Source organism: Athalia rosae, chromosome 3, assembly GCF_917208135.1.
Source record: "Athalia rosae chromosome 3, iyAthRosa1.1, whole genome shotgun sequence".
In the NCBI taxonomy this organism is placed as follows: Eukaryota; Metazoa; Arthropoda; class Insecta; order Hymenoptera; family Athaliidae; genus Athalia; species Athalia rosae.
In genome coordinates, this window is record NC_064028.1 from 3,201,914 (window position 1) to 3,211,166 (window position 9,253).

General features: G+C 36.5%; 3 protein-coding genes across 6 annotated transcripts; 1 reads left to right on the forward strand and 2 right to left on the reverse strand.

The window, feature by feature from the left end:
- Nucleotides 1–54: 54 nt before the first annotated feature.
- On the reverse strand, nt 55–5,340 carry LOC105686354 (Golgi apparatus protein 1). 2 transcript variants are annotated; one of them, XM_012401065.3, is made up of 14 exons: nt 4,996–5,340; nt 3,953–4,930; nt 3,789–3,890; nt 3,399–3,683; nt 3,164–3,333; nt 2,965–3,082; nt 2,686–2,882; nt 2,398–2,617; nt 1,979–2,305; nt 1,731–1,910; nt 1,436–1,664; nt 1,256–1,362; nt 987–1,162; nt 55–674 (listed from the first exon to the last, which is right to left on the reverse strand). In XM_012401065.3, exons 1-13 carry the CDS (start codon nt 5,338–5,340, stop codon nt 998–1,000), a joined length of 3,423 nt encoding a protein of 1,140 aa, XP_012256488.2. In that variant the 3' UTR covers nt 55–674; nt 987–997. The 2 variants fall into 2 exon arrangements, with proteins under 2 accessions (XP_012256488.2, XP_048508289.1); XM_048652332.1 differs by lacking the exon at nt 55–674 and having other exon boundaries at nt 691–1,162.
- Nucleotides 5,341–5,769: 429 nt separating this feature from the next.
- On the forward strand, nt 5,770–7,380 carry LOC105686355. The gene is made up of 2 exons (XM_012401066.3): nt 5,770–5,996; nt 6,092–7,380. The coding sequence occupies exons 1-2, from the start codon at nt 5,779–5,781 to the stop codon at nt 7,239–7,241; spliced, it is 1,368 nt and encodes a 455-aa protein (XP_012256489.2). The 5' UTR covers nt 5,770–5,778; the 3' UTR covers nt 7,242–7,380.
- LOC105686357 lies at nt 7,369–9,214 on the reverse strand. Of its 3 annotated transcripts, none has more exons than XM_048652341.1 (6): nt 9,088–9,196; nt 8,922–9,006; nt 8,412–8,614; nt 8,133–8,298; nt 7,836–8,039; nt 7,369–7,706 (listed from the first exon to the last, which is right to left on the reverse strand). In XM_048652341.1, exons 3-6 carry the CDS (start codon nt 8,590–8,592, stop codon nt 7,505–7,507), a joined length of 753 nt encoding a protein of 250 aa, XP_048508298.1. In that variant the 5' UTR covers nt 8,593–8,614; nt 8,922–9,006; nt 9,088–9,196; the 3' UTR covers nt 7,369–7,504. The 3 variants fall into 3 exon arrangements, with proteins under 3 accessions (XP_048508298.1, XP_012256491.1, XP_012256493.1); XM_012401068.3 differs by having other exon boundaries at nt 8,412–8,625; XM_012401070.3 differs by having other exon boundaries at nt 8,922–9,214.
- Nucleotides 9,215–9,253: the final 39 nt, after the last annotated feature.

Here is a 9,253-nt window from a genome sequence, read left to right on the forward strand (position 1 = left end):
GTTAGGAATATACTTTCTCTACCCATGCACTTCAAGTTCAATAAATAACACTCCTTTCAGCAAATTATTTATTATTTGTTAATAATTATAGTAGAAATTTATACAATATATTATTACCTATACCTATATAACATAAATTACATTACCACCCACAATAGTTTGCTGACCAGTGGGGATTGTTTGAAAAATTCTGCGTGATACTTTTTTTAAATCCTCATTTAACTTTGGCGGAGGAAATTTACTTTCATCATATAAACAAGTATGGTAAATTATAGTATTGTCTTAATAAAATAATATTCGAATAATATTTCTCAGTTAAATATCCTGGAAACATTAAATGTAGATTCTATATGATGCTTAGGGTTATATAAAAGACAGTTATTTTGCGAAGAATAATTTTCTCTTTTTATATGTAACTATCGTGACGTTTTGAACTAATACTGGTACCACCAATCTTAGAGAGTAAATGCTGGATATTTTCTATAAAAATTTTAAACTTACGTTCATCAATTGATAGAATATCTTCTTCGAGCTAATTTCATTAGCACAGAGTCTATAAATCCCACTATTGAATTTTAATCATCACTTTTTTTTTTTGGAACGTTGGAAAGGAAACATGGATATAATATTCCTCGTACTTACTAGATCCTTACGGCTACGTGGTAAATGGGTTTCTGTTGAACAGAAAAATGATATTATGACGCAATTTATTTTTTTTGCTCTCCTCAAACTCCAGCCACTGAGTAGCTGTATGAAGAATATTTGCTTATGTATGCCCCTGCTATAAATTTAAAAATTAAGAATTATTTCTTCTTGAAAAAGTACACAAAATTACCCTCAAGAATATGGCGTTACCACAATCTAGCTGCACTATCTATGAAATTAAACTTCTTGACTTTACAGACTAAACACTTTTTAATCTGTCCTTAGAGAGACCAATGCTTTCGAATAGTTATTAGTTTTGTACTTTCCCGCAAGTTGTTTACCTCTGGGAAAATTACTTGTTCTTCATCATCAACGTTCTTCTTGCGACCTTGCCACAGAATAGCCCTATGATGAATACAACTCCGATGAGCGAAAATGCAACCACCATAAAATATCTTCGTGCGGGAGACCTGTTCACCGTTGAGTAGAGCTCTCCGATGCTATTTGGCGCTATTAACTTTAAAGAACGAAATTAAAATAGCTTCGGTTTTTTCTTTCAATTCAAATTGATTTTGGAAACTTTTTGAAAGAAATAAATACAAAAACGAACCTCTGCTGCGTTTCTGAACATTTCTATCCTTGTAGAGAGCATCTTGTAACAGTCTGGTTGCAAGGCCTTGGTGTGACCCTCCATAATATTCTGGAGGCACATTATATCTATAATTCAAAAGTAAAATTTTGTGGATAATCGAAAAATTGATAACAGGAATTAACGTATTACCACACTTACGTCTTCCAGCTCCTTGAGGTACATCGCTGCAATATTTGCTGACATCAACGGCACATGCTTTCTGCAAAAGCGGATCTACATTTATATCAGCCTTTGCCTGCTCAATGAGATACGCAACTTCTATGCGGCATTCCTCACGCATGCGAACATCTCCACTGTTGAATTGAGTTTTCAAACATTCCTCGACATAGCCAGGGGTATTTTCATCTTCTCCACAAATTTTTTCAATCTGCAATTCAAAACGTGTGTCTTATATATTATCCACAAAATCCACAAAACTAATCAAATATCTAACCTCTTGAGCACACATTGTTGCTAAAAGTGGATTTAAATGATAGTTGAGCGCAGCCTCTCTCAATATATTTGCCATTTGTTGTTCGCATTTGGTCGTGAGTTTTGCTTCACGGAATTTAATTTTCAAACATTTTATGACTTTTCCTTGAAGCTCTGTATCCCTCGGTTCGTTGTTCAAAATCTGATAAATGGAAGTATTTTATAATCTTGCTTGAAAATATCTTTTACATCTGAAGCGTTTTTACTCACATATTTGCAATGGGTATCTATATCCGAAGCACAGGCAGATTGTAGGGCTGGATTAAACCTGTAGTCTGTGTTCTGTTCGATCATTCTCTTTATGACTACGTTCTTACATTTTTCATCAAACGTTGGTTCGTCTTTATATCTTTTCAAACAATCTAACGCCTGGGACTGATCCAGTTCATGGCAGAATTGCCGGACCATAGTATGGCACTTATTTAAAAGCATAAAATCGCTAGAACTGTCTTGGAGTTCTTGTTTTCGAACATTGAATAATTTTTTGTGGCAATCTTCAGATAACAATTTCTTTTTTGACGCCAGACACTCTAGAATCTAATAAAGAAGTATAGTTCTACGTATACTATCTAACAGTTGAGAAGAAATAATTTAAACACATTGGCATATGGTATTCTTTGTATTTTTACCTGAGAATTTCCAGCTTCGATGTCAAAGCATAGTTTTTCAATATCTGTGGCGCAAGCTGTCTGTAAAACGGGGTCAAAATGTATGTTCTCTCTCTGTTGATACAGCTGAGCCCTGAGCTGCTGCCTACATTCTTTGGGAATTCGATGGGATTTGTCTTTTATTATATCATTTTGTACTGTGTCGCTCAAGCACTGAATAACTTCGGCTTTAGTTTTAGATCTGAAATAGGAACAAATGTTTCAGTGTCACATCATCGGGCATAGCATGATTTATGAATGTTTACTTACTTTGCACACCATCGGACAACATGAGGCCTGCAAGCTTCTTTAAACTTGTAAGTGAAATGATAACTTTTCAAAGATATCAACTGGAAGTGCTCTACTGCTGCTCGACATTTGTAATCTCTACGGATGTCTGGGTCATTTTTATGCTCGATCAGACACTCCATTAAATCACCCTCATCTTTTCCAGACTTTAGTTCTGCCTGATTTTAATGCACCAGTAAGGTAATTTTACATATTTTGTCTAAAAATTGGTTTGTATTTGGATTAATTTTTATTTAATACCTCGCAGTGTTTTTCCATAACATGTTCGCATGCCGATGAAATGATGGGGTTAAGTTCCACATGCTCTGCTTGTTCCTCCGTCAAATTCCCTACGGCCCACTTGCACTTAGGTTCTAGCCTGTAGGAATAGTTGAACAAAACAATAAAGCACATTATAATGTAAGATCATCTGAATGGCTGGCCGAATATTTGGTGGTACCTCTCTAATTTGTCTTGAAGGCATAAAATTTCCTCTCCTTTCGCAATTTTGTCAAAACAGTATAATGCTAGATCATTGAGACAAGCTTCTTCTATTTCAGGCTGTAAATCTACATTCACAGCACGCTGTCTCATTACTCTCCTTATTTCCTCCAAGCAGACTGGCTTTAACTAAAATCCATTATATTAATGCCAATTACAGTCCATCATGTTTGACTAACGTTCAAATTACTTACAGTCATATTAGCTTGTGGATGATATGCGTATCTGTATAAGCAGGGCAATACCAATGGACCTCTTTCAGGGTCCATTTGGCTTCCATCAGGAGCCCAAACCTTTTTGGCATGACAAAAGTGGATGGCATCTGCTCTGCAAGCTCTATATAGCTGAGGATCCAGCTTGAAATCTCTCGCTACAAAATATTGTATTTGTACCAATGCTGTTTCACATGCTTCGGTCATTCTGTCAGTTCCTAGTTTTTCCATTAAACATGATATTACGCGGGCATCACCTGCACGCACCTAGATTAAATAGAAAAAAACAACATATGGAGATATTCAGTTAACAGTTGACATTTTTTTAAATAACGTAAATTAAAATGCTACATCTCCAGTTTTACAACTTACATCTCTGCACGCCGAATCCACAACCGGCTGACAAGCGTCGTGTAATACTGGATCAAGACGCCAATCTTCACCAACATCAGTCTGTTTCATAAGCCCTTCCAGCTGTAACACAATCCAGAAATAAATATTGACGTGCATCGATTCAGCAGCTACAAAATACTAACAGCTCTCTGGCACTCAGGTGCAACCCGAGACTTCTTCTTCCTAGGCCTTGTGTGTTCCATCAGGCAGTGTATAGTTTTTCCACCAACTTCAAGTCCGTTGCAAAAGGTTAAAATGTTGTTACCGCAATCCTTAACGATCTCTGGAGACAGCTTATAATCCTCCATCAAAATTTTTCTGTGATCAAACATCTCCGCTTGACAATCTGGTGCTATTTTGCTCATGTTCTTAACAACCGATTCCAGACACAGTAGTATTTGAGCCAGTCTGATATCTTTGTCATCTGAGACCGATCTCCGACAGTGATAAGTCTTGATATCTTCTTTGCAAGCCCTGACTAGTCCTTTACTCACTCTGTAGTCAAATGCCATTAACTTTTCATGTCTAGTCAATTGATCCTGGCACTGTTGGCTCATCGATCTATCAGTTTTGTGTTGTATAAGACATTTGTAAACTTGTCCACTGCCAGGTCTAATCTCAGGGCAGAACTTAATGTGATCTTGGGTACAAGCCATGTATAATTGTCGATCATTTTTTATATTGTCGGCCTGGAACTCTGATACGTGGAGAACCTGCTTCTTACATTTCGGTTCAAGTTTGTCTATGTCACGCTGTAGGCAGGCCAGTGTTTGCCCCTGAGACATATCCTTGTAAGGCTGTATCCTTCCACACTTGAATTTCTCTATATCATTCTGACAAGATGAATCAGAGTGAGTAATAATCTTGTAATCACTAAAAGCTACCCACTCTAGACGCTGGATGTACTCCAAACATTTCGGGTTCTTAATCTGTTCTTGCTTCTCAATTATACAAGCCAAGTATGTCCCACCCGTTGATGTTATCTGACAATCAAAGTAATCCAATTCTTTATTACAGACTTTACTTGTCAATGCCTTAACATTGTGGTCCTCTGTCAGACTGACTATGTGTTTCCAAATAGTGTGTTGGCATTCTTCTTTGATGCTAGCTACTTCATTTGCCTGAAATACAAATACATGTTAGACGAACATTTCATAACATAATCCAATGAAGAAGAGCGACGTACTTTCCATGTCTGAACACATTCTAGTACAAACAAATCATCGTTGTTCTTATCCATTATACCACACAAACGTCGGATATCTTCTGTGCAGTCTTGTTCATCGATGAGTTTTGTTTTTACAGACCTGGGCACCTCGATCGGAGCCCTTTTTACCCTAGCATTAGAGTTTAGGTTGTGATTTTGGAAGTTCAAACTGTCCATAAAATGCCACCTAAGCTGTGGCACTTGCTCAGTTTCTACGTGAGACACATCATTAACGTAGGCCGGAATTGCCGCTGACGTGATGGTTAGGGTTATAATCTCAAGAAAGAACACGCAAAAAGCATTCGTCACGACTTTGCTGTCCATTTCGGTTTCGTTTTCACCAGGAGAATATCTATCCCCAGTTACAAGAGTTTCCTGATAGTCGAACCCGTCAACCTCAAAATTTTTAAATCCACACCGTTGCTACACACAGCCGAAAAGGCATTCGTGCATCGTGCTAGTCGTGCTATCTGTCGTTATCTATCCAATACGTCTACACATATATGTATACGCAAAGAATACGTTTTCCGTGGATGTGTAGGTAGAAATCGTAGAGTGTGCGTCTGGTGTGCGCATTGCAATTGAAAAAAAAACCTCTTTGAGGAAATAGGTCTCTCAAACCCATCCCATGCTCAAACCACAGACTGGTAGAACCTCAAACTCTGGTCTCAGCTCTGGGCAAAGAATCGGTTCGCGGATACTACAGACAGTTCTACCGAATTGTATTTATTCAATTAAACGACCACACGTTGATGATCAATCATGAATGCTAGCAGAATGATGATAAGTCTAGTAAGATCATATGCTAGTCAGAAGAGGTGGAAACTTTATAGCAAACCAAAAAATCCTGGGATACAAAGAAGGTTAGCAGCGCTAGAAAATGATCCAGAAAACGACGTAGAAGCAATCGAAGATTTGGATTTAGAGAACTTAGAATCAGATTTTATGAAAGCCCATCATTCCTATGATGCTCACAAAAAGTAAGTTTACACTAACTCGACTGTGACACGATATTATCAATCGTATTTTCAATAGCACTTCTCTTTACTCGGCATTAATTTTTCAACTTCCTCAGGGACGAGGCCAAGAGTAAAGAGCTACTGAAACTTCGTATTGTTGCTAGAAAGTACTTCAAGGATGTGCAACCAAGTTTTTTGACTTATGTTGAAAAAGAGCAAATACGGTTTTTACACGACAGCGATCCAGTGGAATACACGCCGGAGAAATTGAGCGAAAGTTTTCCGTCATTACCTGGCACAATAAGAAAAGTTCTTCGGGCAAGGTGGACAGCAAAGACAGCGGACCGAGTATTGAAACACGATCAACATGTGATTGAAAATTGGAAAAAATTCAAACTTGGAGAACTACCTTTAGAGCCAAAACTCAGAGAACATTTGGAAAAATTTCGTAACAGACAAATTAGTTTACCACGCAGAGAGGAAATAGAAGAAAAACTAATTCCTCCGCCATACAACTTCCCAAAACCGCAAAGTCAGTTGTATTCTGGACTTATAAGAAGTTATGTTGATGCAAGAAAAGATGACAGTTCAAACAAGTGTTTGACTGAAAACAGTGAAAATGATTCCAAAATAGATTCGAACATCAAGCACATGGACCCAAAGTATTCTGAAGTAAATTCAAGCAGTATAAACCTTGGGAAACTTGAGTTTGATAAAAGATTTGGAAAAGAAGTAGCCATCATCAAAGATAAGAAAGTTTCACCGACAAGTAACAAGAAATTTTCAACTTTGGATGAGTTTTTGAAGACAGCAGTACAGAATGCAGGTGATACACCTTCACGGGAAGATCAGGCTATCATGGAGATATATAAGCAGAATATTAATTTGGCGGTGACTTCAAATAACGAAATCGACCCTGTAAAAACTTCACATACTGCTAATAAACGATTATCTCTTGAGAATACGGATTACTCAAATACGAAGAAATTCGATTCAATGATATCGAGCAAAAAGGATACCCAGGTGACGGTAGAACCACCAAATGAGCCTCAAAGTTTGTATGCAATCGAAGATTCTAATAATTTCGCGCTAAAAACTTTTGTGAAGGAACGAAAAAACAAAGTTAGTGATGAGCTGGAACACTATCCGGAAACCATTGTCATCCCCAAACGGCAACGTAGTAAAGAAAAAGTGTATCGATTACGGGACTGCTATTACGATTATGATGGAGAATTTCTATACAGAGTACCTGGCTTAGATGACTAATCAAGCCTAAGGAGAAGAAAAAAGCTTGTCAGAATTTAATAATGTGTATGCTCTATTTGTGATGCTTTTATGATAGTTACATAACAGTTTTTTATTGTAAATGTAGAAAAAATATATCAGCCACTGATGATCATTGTTAGTTCATTGTTTTATTCGTTGTGACAATTCTTTAACTTATATGTATGTTAATTCAGTCTAGCATAAATGTACAAATATATTAATTTGAAAATATTTCTAATTTACTTAGAGCAGATGAAATTGTGTTATCTTGTATCAGAGAATGCTGCTGCGTCACGAGTCATTTCAATAATTGTTTCAATATTGATTATTTCCCTGTGCTTTTTCATCATATTGAATAAGAATGGCTTTTCTCTCACAAGTGTCCCGGAAGTGGATAAAATGGCTGTGGTCAGCCGTTTCATCACATTTATTTTTCTCAATTTCAGCAATAACTTTGTTTTATTTCTGAAATACAAGTTATCCAAAGATGATTATTATAATCCCGTTTAAAAAAACACTTGAACGATAAAATATCCACTATCAAAAATCCTGATACATTTAATAAGCAAATCTATATTTAGAGAATTCACATACTTTACAATTTCAGGGTTTGTTTCCTGTAGGTTTCTGTCAAGAAGATTTTCCTGGTCCCGTAAGAACTGGCGGTAGTTGAATAACTCTTTTTGGCATTCTATTTTTAGATCCAATTCTTCTATCCGCAGGGCCTCCATTCTTTGATGTATCGATAGTAATGAGTCATTTAATACAAACAACCTCTTCATGTAGCCCAATACTTGTCTGCGACAAATAACATTTTTCACACATCGATTTAAAACTCAATAAAAATCAGAGTAAAATCATCATTATTTGGCGTTATTCTAATAAACGTACTCTTTAAAATTTCGATTAGGTTTCTCTTTATATACCATATCATGGATAGCAAGGCTGTAAAGGCACAGACCAATTGCCTGACTATCAGTTTGTAAATGCGATATTTTTTTACGTGAATTGCTAATTGTAGTACTAATATCTTCTTGTGGATTTTCAGTTACCGAGTCTGAAAAATTAAAATTATAGATATAATTGGTATGTGATGTTCACATTGCAGGGCTCTGCTCAGTGTCCTTTTTGAGCTATTTTGAAAAGTAGTTGAATTTGTTGCATAGTTACTTGCGTGAATTTTAGCATTGACCATTTGCCAGTGAGTTTTTTGTACTTTCATAAGTTTCCTCAAATCTGATATTCGAACTTCCAAAGGCTTCAAGTCATCAATTGAATCTGCTCCAACGTGAAAATGTGAAACAGATTTGGAGAGTGAGTCCAATGCCCGTTCTAATTGTTCAAAAGCCATGCTGACCAGGTAAAAAACTCCACTTGAAAAAATCTGATGAAATTAGTACCCAAGCATACATCCACTCGCAACGTTTTATTCTCTAAGTTGAAAATAGTCATTTTTCTTTCAGTGTTTGCAAATAATTTTGGAAGTTGAATTTTCAAAAAGTTGCGTTATTCAGTCCTGCCAATAAAAAGAAATATTGAAACAATACTAATGCTAGGTGAAGAATTTCCCGCCCATAACGGTCGATGAACAAGAATGTCATATTTTCAATTACTTTTCGCACAAAGAGTAGGAAAGTAGTTCTAGATTAGATGATTGTTTAGAATATAATTTTACGGTACCTGCATATGTGGTTTCAAAATTAACTATCCAAGTGTAAAAGCTTCATCATGCCGGATCAAGCGTGTTGATTCTACTGGAGCAAGACTGGAGCGAAATTGGTGGTAGAAGTTGTAGTTTGGATATTTAGATTACGTTACACGAAATTGTTACAAAGTTATGCCTCACTTTCAACACAATAATCCGTCAACAACGTGGATAAAGATCTTTCACAAATCCGAATTATTTCCTCATTATATTGCTATAATCTCTAACCTACGAAAGTCTGCATTTAGTTCTAGCTATTCGAAGTCCGAATATTCTCGGTCACGTTGGTAACGCCTCCAAACCGATC

Bases quoted from the DNA above. Each gene is read 5' to 3' on its own strand.
- LOC105686354 (XM_012401065.3), bottom strand. From the start codon at position 5,340: ATGGACAGCAAAGTCGTGACGAATGCTTTTTGCGTGTTCTTTCTTGAG. The intron at 3,891-3,952 runs GTTAGTATTTTG...ATTGTGTTACAG, and splicing joins CACCTGAGTGCCAGAGAGCT to CTGGAAGGGCTTATGAAACA. The intron at 1,665-1,730 runs GTTAGATATTTG...TTTGAATTGCAG, and splicing joins CAACAATGTGTGCTCAAGAG to ATTGAAAAAATTTGTGGAGA.
- LOC105686355 (XM_012401066.3), top strand. From the start codon at position 5,779: ATGAATGCTAGCAGAATGATGATAAGTCTAGTAAGATCATATGCTAGT. The intron at 5,997-6,091 runs GTAAGTTTACAC...CAACTTCCTCAG, and splicing joins TCCTATGATGCTCACAAAAA to GGACGAGGCCAAGAGTAAAG.
- LOC105686357 (XM_012401068.3), bottom strand. The intron at 8,299-8,411 runs GTAACTATGCAA...TTAATTTTTCAG, and splicing joins CAATGCTAAAATTCACGCAA to ACTCGGTAACTGAAAATCCA. The intron at 8,040-8,132 runs GTACGTTTATTA...TATTTGTCGCAG, and splicing joins CCTAATCGAAATTTTAAAGA to ACAAGTATTGGGCTACATGA.